The sequence below is a fragment of the Athene cunicularia genome, assembly GCF_003259725.1.
Source record: "Athene cunicularia isolate RWA chromosome 8 unlocalized genomic scaffold, athCun1 chr8_part1, whole genome shotgun sequence".
Lineage (NCBI taxonomy): Eukaryota > Metazoa > Chordata > Aves > Strigiformes > Strigidae > Athene > Athene cunicularia.
The window spans coordinates 29,235,079-29,254,989 of NW_020799109.1; the positions used below are offsets into that span (position 1 = coordinate 29,235,079).

A 19,911-nucleotide genomic window follows, 5' to 3' on the forward strand; every position below is an offset into this window, starting at 1 on the left:
TGCCTGCTTCAGGAAAACTGCCAGCTTAACTTGATAGTGGCAGGACGACTTATTCAGCCCTTTTAAACAAGGTGAGCAGGTTCCAGCCAACAGGACTGATCCAGATAGTTATTTGGTGAAGCACAAGTCAATCTAGAGAGCTCCCTGGCCTAAGAAGAAAGCCTTTTAAAATGGATATCGATCATCAGTCTGTTTAGCAGTAAACTAAGGAGCATGAACAAAAGTGCTGCTGTCATAACCACTCAGGCAATAAAGGGTTCAGTAGCAGAGGATGGTACTGACGTAATTTAACAATTTACTCAAGTTTAAAGGCCAGGTTTGTTTCTCTAATTGAGCAGATTCTGCCTAAACAAGCAATTTTTACAGAAGCTGTATAATGCCACAAAAATCTCTGTGGGGCTGTACTCTGCCAGGAAGACAGAGGCTGACAGTACATCCAGAAACACGTGTATCCTCCAAGAGCAGCCTGGCACAGGGGCTGGTTCCAGTGCCTGCAGTCACCCGAGCCAGTGAAAAAAACCTTCCAGGCTGCAATGTTTGCAAAGGGAGAACTAAGCACACCTACTTGCCCAGCTCCCTACCCCACAGGACTGTGGCCAGTATGGCTAAGACACGAGAGTCACTTCACAGCATGACCATTCTGAATGTTCAAAATTGTCTGCTTTGCAGATCTCATTCTTGCTATCCAAGTTGATTCCTACACTGTAAACTACATCAACTGCACTATATGAACATGTTTTTACTTGTCTTACAGCACAATTAAGAGACGCCTAAATAAACACATGCCCATGCCATTTATTTCTCAGAAACACCAGAAACAAAAGGTCAAGTTATCTTCTGAGAACTTTCTTGGTCTGATGAGCAAACAACTGCTGGTAGAATACTCCAAATGGAAAATGTTTCCAAGACTGTGGCCAATACTGCATAGGCTACTCTTGGACATGTGAAGCCTGGTGCAGAATCCCAGCTTGTTACCTCCCAAAGGCAGTCTTGTGCACTCGTCAGACCTTCCATGAAGGCTGTCACTGTGCTTTAGGAGAACTTCCCTGCCTGAGGTGGCGGGCCAAGGAAGCCCCCTGCTTGCTTGGTGGCAGCTCGGGAAGGAGCAAGACCGAGCATCTTCTGAATGTTCTGCAAAAAAAGAACAGAAGAGCAGGACAGTGTCAGACCAGTGACAAAAGGAGACAGAGTAAGAAATCCCAACCCTGCTTACAAGTACAACCTTCCTACTAGTTTCAACAGATTCAGGTTCTCACCCACACAGCCTTACCAATCCAGCTACTATGTATTGGACCTCTAGCCCTATGCATTCAAAAAAGCTTAGCACAGAGCCAGACAACCATCCACAACAGCTACAATTATTGCTGGGCCACTCTTCCCCACCTCAGCAAATGTCTTCTGATTATTAAATCCACATTTTGGTCAAGAGTTCTTCTCTACTGCCAGCTACAACACCACACAGTCAGATGGCAGGTACCTCAATGTCTTTGCACACAGGTTGGTTTAAAACCTACAATTTAACTGCAGTGCAACACAGGAGCAGGTTCCTAACATCTGTTCATAGACAGAACCAAAGCAGCCCTCAGTTTTCACAAGTTCCAGAAACCACTGTTGATGGTGGCCATCAGAGCCTGAGGGTCTGCAAGCTGGCGAGGAAGGCTCTCTCCTAATGCACACGGAATTTGGGTCAGCAACATGGCAACTAGAGTGTGTGCCAAGTTAAAGTCAGGAGCTTAGGCACAGAATTAACATGAATGCTAGTGATGCAGACAGAACAATGGTTCGGTGGAGACATGCAGTATAAGAGGACATATATAGCAAAACCCGAAAACTGACTATTGGGATGACCTCATCTGTATCTGAGCAGGGTGTTTCAGTGGAAAACAACAAACAAGGAAAGAATTAAGTAGCAGAGCCAGGCATTAGCTAAAAACTCAGAGCAGAATATTTAAATATGATGTTTTTCTTGGTTTTTGTGAAATTCCTTTTAAATATTGCAACAGTGCAAACTACAAAGATGTAGCAGTTCTTTCAGTTTCATCCTTCACTGTAAATAACTACAGCTCAAGATGCTGCTCATGCAGTGCTGGCAAAACAGGGACATCTGATGCAAGAGAAACAACTGTAGCCTCCTCATGTCACCAGCTGAGTCCTGGCTATCAAGACAACAAGAGGAGGAAGAAGGATTCATTTTGAACCTGAGTTTCCTCTCCAAATAACTGTCAGGATAGGTTAGATAGCAAGGTCATAGTTCTTGAATGTTTTGATCATGGAAGGAGAACAAAAAAAAACAAAAGGCACATTGAGCTTCATAATTCCACAGTAGCTAAATTAAAAAAAAAAAAAAAAAAAAAAAAAAATCAGTAGTCATTCCAGGTGGAGACTATGCAAAGGAAGGTTTCAGCCCCCACACAAGCATGAAAGTAGAGGGGAACACTTGAAAAGGAATTACATCAGGTTTAATCCATGGCCTACATAAATCAGCCACTGGTTGATGATATTCAACAACTGAATATGTAAGAGAGCATTTCACTGTGGGAGAGTTCTTCATGTGTTTCCTTCCTCAGAGCTTCTTTAATCAAGAGATGAACAGAAAGGAGAAAACAAAAGTAGCAAAGGGACAGATTCAGCAACACCAGAGGGTGCTGCAGAGTCAGCAGCAGTCAGGACCAGGATCCTACCAGCTTTATACTGGCTCACCCGTAGAGCAGAGTAGATCCTAGCAGAGCATCCATGAAAGCAAAGATATGTGCACTGCCTCCTCCCTGTTCCTTTAAGTATCAAGAAAGGAGACCTGCGGCGCTAAAGTTTACTCCATCTGCTTGAACAGTTCCAAGGGGAAGAGAGATGACAGCTTGTGTGTATGTGGATTCAAGACTACAGTCACTCTCCAACATTATCCTTCCACAGTAGTCCCCACCTTGCCATGGACCGCAGCTTAGACTCCTGCGCTTAGCTGCAAAACAAATTTTGCTGGTTAGCAATCCTGAAGTCCACACAGCTGGAAACACCACAGCTAAGGCAAGGTCCAGCAGAAGCCTGTCCTGTCTGCTGTGGGCCACGTTGCACAAAGAAGTCTGCAGAGATTACTTCCAACACAAACAAGACCATCACCTCCAGGAGCAGGGAGGGAAGACTGCAAGACTTAAAGATACAAATTCCTCATCTGAGCTCTTCTGAAGTTTCCTCAAATGACTGCAAGGACAGGAGCTGCTTCTGCTTTTGTCTTCAAACCCAAAAGGGGCCTCAAAGACAAGGCAACAAGTGGCTCCCTGCCCCAAAGTCAGGCTGTGCAGGGAAGTGGACTCCTGGCAGTAGGGATAACTGCTGGCTCCCATTCCCCCTGGGAACACATTTCAGAGAGAAGCAGCCTAATCTACAGTTGAGGTGTGTGTGAAAAGGAAGTGAAGACCAGCAAACACCTGAGGAAGAGCAGCATATTCCCCTTCACAAACAGCACAGGTGAAGGCTGAGAGCTCAGAAACAGGAGTGGGGATGGAGGATGTAATCCTGACATTACACCTCCCGCCCAGCCCAGCAGCAGACTTTCCCAGCTGAGACCCAACCACTCAAGGACCCCTGGAAGGCCTCTCCCAGCAACCCTCCTCTCTCCAAACAGGAAGGCAGAAGGAACTAGGGGACAGGATTTACGTGCCAGGGAGAGCTGGGAACAGTGCAAAGGAAGTTACTCACTGTGAGCTGACTATTTTGGGAGATGCTGGCCAGGTCACAGACAGCAAGCTTCCCAGTCAGTGTTTGAAGAGTTTATCACCCCCACATGCCTGAGGACCACGTGAAGAGACTGCCTAATGCTACTACTGCCCATCCCACTAATGTCAGTTTAGTAACTGTCCAGTTCGTGTCCCCACCCTCACTTACTCCCCTGCATTTCCCTCCAGGTCACACTTTTCACACACACAAGAGTTCGTCTACTTCTGAGCTCCACAGGGATGTCTCTTCCCTGTCTTTGATCCCTTCACAGGCAGCTCCAGGATTTAAGGGAAGGCTGAGAGATGCATGGCCTCCTTAGCTTGTTCACAACCTGTTCCCTGACTTTAAGTATATCACCACTCCTCTTGTGTCAGCAGCAGCAAGCCAGACACTAGCTCCCACAGCAGTTCTTCCCCCTTGGCCTAACAGCTGTTTTGAAGCTGGCCTGGCGAGATTTCCCCCTTTACACACAGTGAAACACAAAGGATCACAAAGCTTTCATTCCAAGGTCATGGAAAGCACTAAAAGCAAGTCTTTGGCACCATTTTAGGCCCTTAATTACTTTCTTCCCCTTTCCCCTAGCCTGTCACAGCCCTTCAAAGTCCTTTTCCCAATGCTGTTATCACCTACATTTTTACAAATACTAATAAAGCCAAGAGCAGGATGCCAGCAATCACAGCTTCAGTTCCTAGCTTCTGCACAAACTAATGGGGCTGGTCTCTGCCCTTCCCTTCAGGTAGCAAGGAGGAAAGAAACTGAGCTGCTTAACAGCTGGAGAATGACAGGTATGATCATGTAGATAACGCAGCACTATGAAGACTGCAGTCTAATACTTCGGAGCAAAACCACCCTTCTCCAAAGCAGTAAAGCAACACCCATCCTCCACAGGGCCATCAGCGTGAACTCTCAAGCACAGATGCATTTTTTTTTTCCAAAATTTCTTTTAAAAGCCCAACCTACTGCAAACAGTTCAGCATTTCTGCCCAGAACCAGACTGGACCACCACTCAGTTCATGTGTACTGATTTCACAATAGGAAATATCAGGAAATGCCCAGGACTAGAACTAACCACAGGAATTATATTTTTCGACCAAAAAAGTCCATGGGGGATTTTTCAGAAAGGGAGTTCCCCAATCAACCCAATGGGTGCAGAAAAATCTTGCTGATGGTGCTATTTAGTTTCATCTGTGACATTGGAAAGAAAGGAAGTCCCATATAACAGGTGAGTAACAGAGAGCAGCACCAGACAAGATTGCCTGAAGGAACAGCATCAGACCATAGCATCCCAGGGAATTCAGGAAAATGATCCTAATTGCTAACAAGGTCTCATTTATTTCACAGCAGCAAACACTGCTCCAGCTACTGGGAAGTGAAACAAGGTTTGTCTTGCAGCAAACAGAATGAGGAAGCCCCTGGCCTTTGGTACTCTGAAGCTGGCCCTGCTTGGAGTGAGGAGGTGGGCCAGACAATCTCCAGGTGACCCTTTCAACATAAATTGTTCTACGATTCATTATCTGCTTTCACATAGGACCAGACACAGATCCATTTCAACACAAGCACCCAGTACAGAGAGCGATGGAGAATTCAATTCACTAGCATGCACTTTGTGACTAAAGGAACTCTATTATTAAGCTGCTCCATCATGCTCATCCAAACTTCTGACAGCAGCTGGCATAATACACCACTTCCCTTTGCTTATCTGCTTTAAGTCTTTCTAAGTCCTTTGGTATCCCCTGAGGAAAAGCAGCATGTCAGTCAAGGAGAAAAGCAGCAAGAATTCAGGAAGTGAATTAAAGAAAAAGGAAATATAAATACTGAAAAGCAGATAATTTGCAGCTAGTTTCATCCAGCCCCCAGAGTTTATTAACTTATCCCCAGCACTCTTTGGGGAAATTTGGCAAAGTAGGCTTCTGGTTGCATTGAGAAGGCCCACTTGTCCTCACCAACCATTCTGCCACTTAAGCAGCTAACAAACCTTCCTGAACAGGCACTTCCCTTATCTTCACTGATGCTTCTCTTTCCAAAGGATGGGACTAATCAGCTGTTCTGGGGAACTACATGTAGCCTACTCTTGGCTTATACCAGACTCCCTTTCTATGTCACACCCTAACACTGGGAGAGACTCCACACCAAAGGTAAAGTTCTTAAGACTCTGAAAAAAAATCAGTCAGCAAAAACACGAAGGACAAACCCAAAAGAACAGGTTTAACTCTTTCCTCACCATTTCAGCAAATTTATGGACTGATTGAACCTTTATAGAACCTCAAGCCACAAAGCAAGTTCCCCCTGAAGGTGGTACAATTCTTTTTTCTCATAGCACTGTAAAAGTAATGCTTACTAAGAAGCAGTACTTAGATTGGTTTCTAACGGAGACAATCTCTTGACATGGCAAGTTATCAGACACACACACAAGGAAGGAACCCATTTCTGCCAACTCTGTCCTAATGCCCTGCTGCAAGTCTCCAGTCAAGTCTTCCCCACCAGTCGAGGATAGCGGCTGGTTTTTATGATCCCATCCTCAAATCGCTTTGAATATGAAGCACAGGAATTGAATCAAACACAGAAACCATAAACAGATCAGACTGGACGGCAGTAATAGACTCCCCTTCATGGATGGAGATGTGCTTTGCCAGAGACACCACAATGTACTCTCACCTGTCTGATAGACATTGTGCAGAGAATGTAGAGGAAGATGAAGGAGCAGTCAGTGTAATCTTCACCCAGAAGGTTGCGGTGGGAGAGACCTTGGATATACGAGAGGGGTATAAATGGAAGCTTTGCCACCACTCGGCCATCAAATCTAGAAAAAGAAAGCACTGGATCACAATGGGGGACAGTAAAGGAGTCTCTGGCTATAGAAAGAACAATGGAGCATCTTCAACAGACCACCACAGCAGATAAGACCACATGAAAGGCTAAAAAGGCACACTGCCTTCTCCAGCCCACCTCTACATACACTACACCAAGAAGGCTAAATACACGTCTCTCCCAAAGCCCTCCACACCCAACCATCCACAGAGCAAGGAGACTGCCCTCAGTAAGAGTTTTGCCACTGTCAAAGTGTTTCATAGTGATTTAAGTGATCAGCTGGAGAAGCTGTTGGTTCATAAAAATCTTGGTTGGCATTTTGCAGTTTACAGGTGAATTTTATTTAAATTTTATTTATTCAAATTTAGCAAATCACCTCCCAGAACACAGTCAGCACTTAAATAAAGGATGGATGACTATTGCCCTGCTCTACTGCAGTTACTGCAAGAAAATGGTCTGTTTGCTTTTAAGCCATACTTCTTCCTTTCCTAGAGCAGCTATACTTCTCAGCACAAGGAGGATGCCTAAGAAAGCCACCAACAGAAAGCTTTTTAATACCAACAGTCTTCTCTGCGTTAGCTCTGAAGACAAAGGCAGTGCAGAGCCACGATGATACCACGTATTCCAAGCAGGCTGTCCTGCTCCTGGAACTCCTCCAGGTCCACATTCCAGGGCATCAGGCAGAGTGTGAATTCTGGCCAGTTTGCAAAAATTTCTCCCAACCCAGACAGTCAACCCAATCTTTTGAAGTAAGAGTGTATGATGCCTCATCAGCATGTGTATATTTGGATGTTATTTTCTCTGCATGCACTGATTTTCTAACAGGTGTTTCTTGTTTCAAGAGATCCTAAATGAGCGTTCTTTCCTGTGGAGATGCGTTCACACAGCTACAGCTCAAACACACGCCAACTTTGTTTACATCTCACAGGCAGTTTGGCAAAAGAGCTAGGAACGGATGTTTATCTCCCTGTAACATCCCCCAGTGGCTTAAAATTTTGCGTTATTCCTGCTGTGGGAATGACAAGTACTTCAGCAGTAGCACTCCGAGGTATCTGCTTTTAATTCCAACAGCTTTTCACAGATATCATGAAAGGGTACTGAAATGCACAACTTGGAGCAAGACTGAGAAGTGATTGTATTAAAAAGTTTCTGACAAGAGAAAATTTAGACACACAGAAGCTGAATTCTCTCCCAGGAGAAATCCCATCTGCTTAGAGGCCACCACCACTATGGATCTCACTGCTCTAGCACACCTTTTAAGCCACATTCATTCAGTTGCTCATCTTCAACACAGCATTCTGCTCTTCAGGTTCAAACCAGCCTTCTTGACACTTAAATATCCTTCCAGCATCGTACACCCTGCTGCCCCATTAGTACCGACACTCTAGTAAGAGAGAGTGCCAGTGTACTGGTTTTAGCTGGGGTAGAGTTCATTTTCTTCATAGTAGCTAGTATGGGGCTGCATGTTGGATTTGTGCTGGAAACAGTGTTGGTAACACAGGGATGGTTTTGTTATTGCTGAGCAGTGCTTACACAGAGCAGAGGCCTTTTCTGCCTCTCACCACCCCACCAGCGAGCAGGCTGCGGGTGCACAAGAAGTCAGGAGGGGACAGAGCTGGGACAGCTGACCCCAACTGACCTCAGGGATATCCCACACAATACAGCATCATGCTCAGTGTATACAGCTGGGGGAAGGAGGAGGAAGGGGGGGACAGGGGGACATTCAGAGTGACAGTGTTTGTCTTCCCAAGTCACTGTTACACATGATGGTACCTGGCTTTCCTAGACCTGGCTGAGCACCTGCCTGCCCATGGGAAGAGGGGGATGAATTCCTTGTTTTGCTTTGCTTGCGTGAGTGGCTTTCGCTTTACCTATTAAACTGTCTTGATATAAACTCATATGAGTTTTCTCACTTTTAGCCTTCTGATTCTCTTCCCCATCCCACTGGAGGGGAGTGAGCAAGTGGCTGAGTTGCCTGCTGGGGTTAAACCACAACAGGCAGTCATCACAATAATCTCCATTTTTGGCCAAGCTGGTGCTTGGCAAAGGTGAGGTACCCAGCCACAGAGCAAGAGCCTCTGCATAGTACTTGTCCAAAGGGTGACACATCATGCTACTTCCATGCAATTCCCACTCTTTTTTATCTCCCCAGAGCAATGAACTCATTCAAGAACAGGAAAAGCAAGCAAATGAGGCCACAGCCATTGCAGGTGTCAGTCACCCTTTTCATACCACACCTACAGTGCCTCCATGGATGACCTGGCAGTAGCAGCTTCCCAGAGGGAGTCTAAGAGCCTCCTGAATTCAGAACAAATTATTCTCCTCCGGAGACAAGCAGCTGTTCTTTATGCTATGTCAAGAGAATGACAGTGCCTAAGCGAGAACCAGTTCCATCAAACCATTCTATCAGCTTCAAACATAGATACAACCCACAAAAGCTGCCATTCAGATACAAATGCACTAGCTACCTTGTACTGAGACCAGGAGCAAAAATTTAACTACCTAGCCCCAAAGGCCAGACACCCAAAACTTTAGATTTTAATTCAACAGCCTCCACTATTAGCAAGAAAACTATTTCACTTCAAACTATTACTGAGCTGTCTGGATACTCCTGTGTTTCACGTTCAGGATCCCTCTAAAGGAAAGATACGCCCAAAAGCTTCATGTCAACTCTGTCTTGTAGCATGGTCTCTGTGGGCAGGAATCCTCTAAAGAGGAACAAGACAAGTAACCTTGGTGGCCTTAAAGGAGAAGAAACCAATTAACTAATTTGGGGTTTTTTTTAGGTTAATATCTATGGAGGGAGGAGCCACACAGGATTTAACCAAAATCAATTCCTTCCTGAAGCTCTTGATGAACTTATAGCATACTCTGAACTGACTCTTCCCACTCTAGTAAAGTGGGGAGATTTTTTTTTTTAGTTTTTCAGTTTGTTTCAGAGGCAGAGGTGGTGGTGTTTGTACTGCACTCAAACCACTAGGCAAGCACTTGAAGGCCTCTGGTGCAGCACTAAAAATGCCTGACAGATGCTGTGTTGCTGGGCACATGACTCACGATGCACTACCATCCCTGCTCAGGGCTGCAGTGAAATGAGACATCAGTGACTCAAGACTGTATCCAAATTTTAGAGTCCTGTAGTACTGTGCCCCTCTGCTCAGTTTCACAGCATTCCAGAGAATGCTAGATGCTGAAGTCTGACTAAGCTAAATACATAAGGAGTCCACACAGTAGCATTTCTGTTATTATGTTACCCCCCTGTTTGCAATTTATCCACCCACAGATCTTCAGTAAAATAACTGACTGTATCCTGCAGACTGTCAGCAGAGAGGCCAAAGGTTTTGATGTCCCAGAACATAAATTCCTGTTTGTAGGACAAGTACGTTGCCCAGATATTAAACAGCCTCCTGAAGGTTATACTAACCATACTTGTGTCATCTTCAGCTTTAACAGCCAATGGGAAGTTCACATTTCAAGACTAAATCAAGTTATTAAAAAGTCACAGTTTGGATATATGAAACAAAGCTGTCTATAACCATGCAAACCAGTTAGGGCTTTTTCGGTCTGGTTTTTGTGGGTTTTTTTTGTTTATTTTTTGTTTTTTTAAAAAAAACCCAACCTAGACCTATCCCAGGTCATTTTTAAAGCAAAAGAAGATTAGTGCCCATGCTTGGACCTGTTAATATCTTGACTCTGATTACCTTAAGTAGGGCAACAACAAACTGCAATTATAGCTCATTTCTAAGTGCAAGGGAGCTGACCCAGTTTCGACTGCAAGAGCATTATTTGGTCACACTATTACAGCAAAGCCAAATAAGCTGAAGACTAGCTGCTTGCCTGACATCTACCAAACCTGCCTTGATCAAGACGTTCTCAAGCAAAAAGGATGTTAGAGTTATTTAATCTGTTACCAGATTAAATGCAATTTGTTCAGTCCGATGGCATTCAGCACGTGGTGGTCCCTCTTGAGCAGAATATGCGTGTGGTGACCAAACAACTGCATCTTCATATGAAATATCAATCCCTTTTATGCAGATTAATTATGGTTCTTGGAGAGACTCGTCACCATGTGTTGAGTTTGTGTGTGTATGGCAGGGGGTTTTGGTAGCCCATCCCCCCCTACACACAGTAACAATTCAAGTGATAGAGGGAAGGTGCAGAATATATTCACCATGAAAATTTAAGAAAGATCCACAAAGTTGATACTTACATGGAGTTAAACATTCCCATCAAGGCAGTGAAGCAGAAGCCAATGGCAAACATGGATTTCATCCGAACCTGCAAGCAGAAAGGTCAGAGATAATCAAAACAGGCCTACACTGAGGGATCATGGGCTCACACCCTTAAGAACAAGCTTTTTACAGCATCACTGAAATCTAGAAGGAAAAAGATGACCCAGAAGGCCAGAGGGATTGTAGAAATGAGCAGAGAACTCCCAAAGAAAAGTTTGGTCAACAACTAGGAACAAAGGCAGTCACAGTGCGGACCACTGATGTGAAGAGATGCTTCAAGGGGGAAAAAAAAAAAAAAGTGCTCAAGAACTGTCCTGTTACCTTCCACAGGTTGGTTTTCTCCCTTAAGCAGGAGTCAACCAGTTTTTTCTTCCTTAAGCAGAAACCAACCAATCATAAGGGGACCATTATGATGACAGAACTTACAAGAGGAAGTCAGAAAAGTTAGTTCTACTTTGAAAACATCATGGAGGCTTATAAAGATGAAAATAACTAAGGTTGGGCATGAGATGAGGCAGTAACTGCTGGAGAACTCTGTGGCTCATACTAAAATCTCTAATTAGAGATCATGCAGAAAGACCCGTCAGGAGGAAAAGCCACTATGTCTGCCAACTGATCAAAGTCTTTCTGTCAGAAAACTGACCAAAATCTTTAGCAATCAGGAACCGGTTTTAATTTTCTTACCATTGACAAGTCCCTGTTGTTATTCTTCAGTTTCTCTTCTTGTCTCTCTGGAAAGACAAAACCAACAACAGTTATAATCACTTATACCAACCTAGAAACCAGTGTTTTCATTTCCAGGAAGACTTAACCTTCTTTGCTCTCCAAACAAATAACACTTCCAAAACCAACTCCAGCTCTCCAGCCAGACAGTATAAAATGAAAAACTGTACGTAGCCAACTGCTCCTCCATCACAGCCACATGCAGCAAAGCAGGCACAAAAGAGGAGGAGGCTAGAATCACACATTCAGCACTTTTGAAAGAAATGCACAGAATGTCAAATTTGCTAACTCAACCAACTAACACAGTAGCATGACCAATGCTGCCAGAAAACAAAGACAGTGCCTCTATATCACACTTCAGAAAGACAGCAGTATCAATTTGCTGCACACCAGGATCACCATTACAAATACATTATATAAGGATTTCATTTTGGAGGTGTCTGAAGGGACTCCCAGAACTGTACACACTGCTGCACCTCACCAAGGCTAACATCCTACTGGTTTTAGTAATGAATTTTGGACCCTTGCCACACCTAAAAGATTCTCCAAAGAGGAAAGATGTTTTCTACCTCAATTTCAGTAATACATGTAATACTATGCTTTGTGGAGAATACTTTGGGAAATTTAGTCTGTCCTTAAGTCATCACAAACTTAAAAGATGCCCAGTTTTCTGGGAAGGCATTTTCCATGCCCCTCACTGGAGGGCTGCTCTGGCCTCAAGCATTATCCACCACCTGTCACCTTTCTTGTCCCATGTCCCCATCATTCCTTGTCCACTGTACTCCTCTCAGACTGAGGATCCAGAGGAGCAGCTAGAGCTTGGAAGCAACACCTAGTTCAAGTAAGGATGTGGACAATGAAGACGTAGCCAAAGAACAGTGTGAATAAGGGGAGGGTGGGGATGCAGAAGGGCTGTCCAGCATGCGCATTGACTGGTGGATCCCTGCTGAAGTTTCAATAGAAGAGGCCCATGGCATAGAATCTCAACAAGTATCTTTCAAGCCCCTGCTAAATACAGGGACTCTCAAGTGTTATGAAAAGCAATAGCAACACCCCTGTCCAATTTCTTAGAATACTCATTGCTATTTTCAATTGCTTCTAACTACAAACCGTCCCCTCTGGCAGGAATTTTCCAGGCACCTGCTTCCTGACCCAGGTGGAGAGCTTTGTTCCGGGACATTTCAGCAACCACAGGCCAGCTCTTTAGGAATCGCATTTGGCACAAGTACTTGTTTTTTTCCTCTGCTACATAACTGACCATCTATTTTGATGGGCTAAAGGTTACATAGCGACAAAGAACACAGCCCTGATCCCTCAATACACCTGAGCTGGTTCTCACCTATTTCTACAAATTCAAACCAAACAGACTCCGGGTGTCACACCACCTTACATAAATGGTCTATTCCTGCCCATCTTACATAAGCAGGTTTTAAGCACTTTGCTATACTGCTGCATAGATTCACAGAGAAAGAGGACTGGATCAACAAGCAGCACCCTAGTGTCTAAAATCATCTTATTCTGCTCATCGGAACACAAACCACAAGGATACAGGGATACAGCACTAGTATTATTTGCAAGCATTGTTGCATTTTGTTTGTTTCTTTTGCAGTCTACTCAGCACTCACATGGACTACTGGGAGTGTCATCGTCTTTTCTTCTAGGGGCACATGGACACAGAAAGCAGTAGCAAAGTTTAAGCTAACAAACACACTTCTTAAGATGAAATGATTGAAGGCTGCACTGCAATCTTAAAGGTGTCTTCCAGCAGTGTGAAAGGTGATTTAAACATAGCATGACTGAAGTTGGTTCACTTTACACTTAAAAATACAAAGTTTGACAAGTAAGAAACACCAAATTAAGCCTTCCAAACTTTCACCCTACCTCCTTGTGCATGATTCATCCCTTGTGTAACCAAGTAATAGTGTACACACACCTCCTGCCTTATTCTGTGCACAGAACAGATGGCAACTGAGGCAGGTCTGTACCACGCCTGTGACTTATCTGTAAAGTCTCAGCTCTTTTATTTATTTATTTATTTATTTTAAACTAGAATGGTAGAATTTAAAGGACTTCCAGCACAAATAAATTTGCTGTTACAACAATGCTACATCTTGCAGAATGATTTGACATGCAGTAAGTTACAAGGATCAGAGATTTCAAAAGCTGTTAACGCTCCGAGTCATTTTCTGAATGTCAAACTTGACATTTAGGGCCCGATTTTTCAGAAACACTAAGAATTCAGCTTCGTCTGAAAACAAATGAGACACTGAAGTTATGTGGCACTTGTAGAGGGGAAAAAAAAAAAAATAAAAAAAGAAATCAGTCTCGGTATCTTAGGCTTGACCAGCAAGTATGACAGCAAACAACATCAGTGGTCATTTCCTAAGTTCTGTTCTTAGTCCCTTTGTGCTTTGTTTTTCATTTGCAAAACAAGATTATTTCAGTATATAAAAAAATTGGTGGAGAATCTGAATTCCTCAGATTCTACTGTTTATTAGTTTAGTCCAAGCACAAGTAAAATATTCTCTGCTAGGAACATAGCTTGGATGGTGCCATGTGAAAATGTCATTGCCCCACGTTCAGAAGCGACTATATGTAACGAGCATGTAAAATTAATAAATTGCCTTATCCACCAAGTAGTATGCAGGGATTATTCAAAAGTAAGAACTGAAAATGCAAAAGAGGAAGAATTTTGGCTCCTGTCCCTTGAGAAGTCTAACGATAACAGGTTTTATACCTAGGAAGAACTGTTTGAAGATCTGTTTATAATTATTCTGAAGCTTTGTACAGATCAAATGACTAATCCAGCTACCTGGTGTTACAGAGGAATGAGGAAACCAACTCCCAGGAGCTCTCAGATGTGTTCCTGCCACAACTTCTGTAATAATTTAACTGAACTTTGCTGCACATTTTACTTTAGAGTCCTGCAGATAACAGAACTTTTTAAAGCACATCCATTAAAGATCTACCATGTTGTTCTTGCATAGTTCAGTACTTAGAGTTACCTTTACTCAGAAAGACTTAAGCTCAGTGACAATGAAGAATGGAAAAATAAATCACTGCCTAAAATTGAGCAAAATTATCAAACTTGAAAGAAATCTAAGTGTAGTTACAGTTAAAAGGCAAACACTTTCAGCTTGGAAGTGTTCAAATAAGAGAAAAAGAAAGATCCAAAAGAATCACAATCATAGTCAAATAGCTATTGCAAGCTGACAGTGCACTGCAGCAAAGAGCTTTGACAACAGAAGTCAATAACAGTCACAGATAAAGGCTCAAATTGAAAAGGCAACCAGCTCAGCAATAAGTGTTGCTTTTCTCAGTGATGCTGCCCTTCTCTGCATTTGACTAAAACCATCAGGAGGCTAGACGTCGCCTGTCTTTGAAGAGTAAGGCAAAAGTGCTCCTATTCCAGTCATCATGCCAAGAATCAGCTCTAGTACCCCTTTAAAGGGTTTTGAAAGGAAGGAAAGGATAATCAGTCCCATAAGTTTCTCATTTTCTCCCCTATTCTTGGGGCACCATACTCCTTTCCCAGTCTTACCTATTTTCTTTTTCTGCTGTCGGCCTGCGGATTCAGTTATCGTTTCCTTCTTCTTTTCCACTGTCAAGTGAAAAGAAAGAAGTTCCATTATATCTGCAGAGGGATACTACCACTCCTTTTCCACACACCAAAACATTTTATTCTTTCAGAGAACAGAGGCACAAAAGGAAGGTAAGGCATGACTAAGAAAATAATTCACAATCAACAAGTTATAAACCACTAAGGCTGACTCCATCAAACAATTTTAAAAAATTCAAACCCCTGGATATCAGAATATTTAATGGGTTAATTTTAAACTCTGTCAAGAGCCCATTACATTGTTAACTGAGCAGTCTGGGGACAATTTTGGCACAAATGACCCTTGCTGATTTGTCATTAGTACTAGACAGTACTTTTGATTCAGCAAGTGTAATGAAAAGAGCTTTGTGGCAAGCTCTGCTCCTGATTATCTGCAGTGGGAAGCAGAATACAGGAAAGCTTGTGTTCTCATACATCACTTCTTCACAGGCAGACATTCTCAGGGGAAATGCTGTCCAAACAGTCAGCCACAGTCTGTCCATTCTTCAATTCATTAGTACTGAAGCATTTTCAATAGTTTAAAAGCAGGAGCCTAAGCTCCAAGTTACTAAGACCCCGAATCAGACACCAAGCATCTGCAAACAACTATCACCACAGCAAAAAGGCAAACGTAAAGCCAGCAATAGTAAACCTACAACACAGTAAATGGGCTGCTCATCTCCAAATGCTCTTCTGACATCAAGAAGAACTTTTTCAGAGAGACGTTTTAATTTAAGACCTATAACAAGACTACTACAAGAAGTGAGGATGATAAAGCATGGCTATGGTCAAACAGATAGTAGCCCTTTTTTACTCTGAACTCTATGTATCTGTACCATATTGACTCTACCAAGGAACAGACTTGGCTCCTTGTTAGCTCACTGAACCAGCCTAGAGACCTGAGCATTAGGACTTATCCAACACAAAGTACTCAGCACAGATCCTCCAGCCTTGATTTCAAAGCACAGGTGAAACTGTCAGCCAGACTTCCAAGCCACACAAGGATTTGTAGCACTGCCTTCTGAAATGCATGTGATGTGTGTCAGTCACAACTGCTAAAAAAACTACACTAGTACAGACAAGATACCTAAATATCACCTCTCCCATGATAAGGTTGTGGGGTTTTTTTTCCAAAGAACAAGCATATCTCTGATGGGCAGACTAGCACAAGGGGAAAAACAGGGAAGTCTGCTCAGCGGGAATGCTGGAGAGAGGTGCCAGATGACACAACACACCCAACGCTCACAGAATGTTCTCTCCATAACCTTTTTATGCCAAATCCAGCTAGGGGATCCTGATCAGTCTATCCCTACCGTAGTCCACATAACCCCACGTCCCCCAACTCTAAACTCAACTGGAAAACACTTTGATTTCAGGCCCACTTATTGCTCCCAGCCCTAACAAGAGGGCTCCTCCAGGTCCCAGAGGAACTCTACAGCCCTAATTCTCTTATGGTTCAAGCAGAACAAATAACTTGTCAAGAGTCTTGTAAACATACATGACAACACAACAGCAATTCTAGAGACAGCCTTCAGCCTTGCAAATTTACCACTGTGTTTACCTGGGAACACTTAATATAACGTCTGCAGCAGTCTCGGACAAAGCTGCGACTCTATTGAGAGGACAGGAAGAGATGAAACTAGGGACTGTGAGTAACAATGTCTGCTCCAACACACTACTTGGTCCATTTGTTTTTGCAAATCCTAAGGATTGCTAGGACTCTCATGGGAGAGCTTAAAGATCTCAAATGTGTTTTTTCCTGTTTCAGATGTGTTAGATAACAGTTGAAAGGTGTGGCTCAAGTGGTCTACTTTGCAAGTTGTCTGTAAGCCATCAGGTCAGCCAGCTGTCCTTAGCACAGGAGGAAAGAGAAAACCAAACAAAAACAAAAATCAAAGCTGAATTTTCAGCGATTCCTTAGTTTTGGGTTTTTTGTTTGTTTTTGTTTTTTGTTGGGTTTTTTTTGGTAAGGGATGAGGAATCAAACAAGGAAAGTTAGAAACTAATTGAGATGCATGAACCTCACATCTTCCCCTTCACAGATTATAGCCAAGCTATCAGGAGAGCTATAAAAACAAACAGCACTAAACTCTTACAGCAATCATTAAGCCCCAGAGATTAAACCGTGCTAACTGCTTTTGGAGTTCCACAGCACAAACACACTACAAACACTGACTCTAAACTTTCAGCTGGGTTTCAACTACTTCTCCAACTTGCTCTTCTGGGGCTAATTCCACCCTACACATTTTTTGTCAACCAACTGGGATTGAAGTGAGGCAGGCAGAGATGCAATCCCCACTTGATACTGCTGTGATGACCAAAGCCCCTAATTTAGGAGCTGTGACACAAGCATGACTACACTTCAGCTCTTCAGTTTATTTTGCCCAGGAGAAGGCTGGAAAAGCTAGACTGGAAAGAACATGCTTAGGTAACATTGTTTGCTCACATACTGAGAGAACTGACATAACTGTGACTTATTTTTAAGGTAAAACCAGCTCAGGTTTGGACCCAGTTGTTGTGTGCTGTGCTGTCTCTTACTGCTGCAACTTGTGTAGGGTGTATACAACTGAGCTTGAAAGGTCAGCTGAATTTCTCCTGTTCCTTAGCTTCCAGTACAGACAGTTCTACTGAAGCACTCCATGCTCAGACCCTCCTGTTTATCATTCCTCTTAATATCCGATGCATATCTTCTGTCTGCTCACCCTCTGCTCCCCTTTCCCTTCCTTCCTCATCCTTTGTTCAACCGCCCCCAGGCCTCACAGATCTCCTCTCTATGGAAGTAACTTGGGACTTTTTTTTCCTCTAATCAACTCTATTTGATTCTAGCTTACACTAGTATAATTTGATAGCTCAGACCTTTCTATCATGACTTTGTCTTTAGTCATCCCCCACCCTTAATCATCACTCTTTACTGCTTTTCTCTCATGGCATTCATTACTCAACCCTAGTTCTTCCTTATTACACATCTCAAATTCTCCACTGCCCTTGAAAAGCAGAAACTCTGAACTTATTTCAGGCATCTAAAGGAATCTACGTATACGGACAACAGCTACTCATATTCAGAAAGAGAAAGATGCCAGTACTGACTTCTTACTCCCTCCTGTCCTCCATTAAGAGGAGGGGCAATTTAGACAACACAACAGGTCTTTGTACTAGCCTTCCCTCCAGCAGAAGAATTAAGGACAGAAATGTCTTCTCAGTATGGATTTATGTAACTTGTAAAATTAGGCTCCCATGACATTCAAGAAGAAAGTTTTCTCCCTTAGCAGAAGAGGCAGCAGGAATGTCTCAGAGTCCAGGCCATTCAATTTGGCATCTGCTAAAGCAGGATGTAACAGGAGAAGCAAGACCCATTCACTAATATCTGAAAAGTACTTACATTTCTTGCTCTGTTTTTCCACTTCAGCCTTTAATCTCTTGTATTTGTCTGTTCGGTATACCAGGACCCAAGTTATACCTGAAATAAATACTCAGCAAGTAACTAGGTAAGTAAAGACCTCTTGCAATAACAGGGATACAAATTAGCAAATACATACACAAAAAATACACATCTTGTCTACAAATCCACATTATAACACATTAAAGGTACCACAAATCACCAGAAAGCTATGTCCATCACTTTCATTCAAACTCTCTTCTCAAGTTCCATATAGCAATGGTGCCTATAAAATAAATGTCTTTAGAAGTTACCAGCTATCTTACTGAGCACTGCTGTTTTGTAGGACTCATTCAGTACCTTCATGCTCATATTTACCAGCCATTGCTCACCTTAAAACTAGGAGTTGATTAAGGAAATAAATCATGACAAAATCCTTGTTTAGCATTTTCATAGCACCTAATTAAGGCCTAAGGAATATTTCCCATTCGTACCAGGGCCTGCCCATTAATAGTATCATATCTTGAAAAGGCAAATAGAAGAGACCTCAAGAGATTGTCAAGTCTAAATCCTTGCACTCAAACATGATCAAAACAAGTGCTGCCACAAGTGCAGAACCAGTGGTTTGTGAACAACTGCTTTTTTTTAAGATTTGGTTTGACAACAGGGCTGTGCTGCCGAGTCCCAGAGATCACCAGCTGCTGAGAAGGAAATGCTGTAGATGCTTCTGAGGTCACAGTTTTGTGCTGTGAAAGGCAACTGCATTTAAGCCTAAATGCAACAAAATAAGGCTCCTAAAATGCAAAATTCATATTCTACCCAGGACTCTCCCTGCTCTTGAATGCCCAAAGACAGCGTCTTGCAGCTCTGGGATGAAGAGGATTTGGGGATATAGGTCAGTGCCAGGAAGAGGGAGCAGACTTACTTTTGTCTGCCCCAAAAGGTATCTGTCCAACCCATCCTTAAAAAGCTGCACTTATTTCATTACCCTACCATTTAAAAAGGCTTTTCAAATAGCCCAAGTGACCACCATTGCAAGTTCAGGCAATTTCTTCAGATCCTTCCTACAATAGCTATAGAAAGCCACGAGCATCCTCTTTTAGGCACATTAAGAACTTTTAGCCCATCCTCCCATAGGCTCTTTCCTTTTAAAGGAAACAATTCCCACTGCTTTGTTCAAGAGTTGTTCACTGTTATCCTCTAGGGTACCTATGCCGGCCTCCAAGCACCAGGCCTCAAGCCCTATGCAACCGAACCTCGTTTCACACCCTCACTGTCCTGCTCTTCCTCCGACAGCCGCTCCCTCTCCCGTTCCGCCCATCCTTCCCAGTAACGCCAATCCCTCCCAGCGCTCAGGGCCTACGCGACGCAGGCCAGGAGTGACCTCCGGCTACTACCGAGCACTCCCCACGCCTCCCACGGACAGCACCACCGGGCCAGGACCGGCCCCAAGGCCTCCCCGCTCC

General features: G+C 43.4%; 1 protein-coding gene across 1 annotated transcript; it reads right to left on the reverse strand.

Moving 5' to 3' along the window:
* Positions 1-775: 775 nt before the first annotated feature.
* TMCO1 (transmembrane and coiled-coil domains 1) lies at positions 776-18,624 on the reverse strand. Its single transcript, XM_026853599.1, has 6 exons — positions 18,449-18,624; positions 15,013-15,072; positions 11,433-11,479; positions 10,727-10,794; positions 6,367-6,511; positions 776-1,131 (listed from the first exon to the last, which is right to left on the reverse strand). Exons 3-6 carry the CDS (start codon positions 11,433-11,435, stop codon positions 1,033-1,035), a joined length of 315 nt encoding a protein of 104 aa, XP_026709400.1. The 5' UTR covers positions 11,436-11,479; positions 15,013-15,072; positions 18,449-18,624; the 3' UTR covers positions 776-1,032.
* Positions 18,625-19,911: the final 1,287 nt, after the last annotated feature.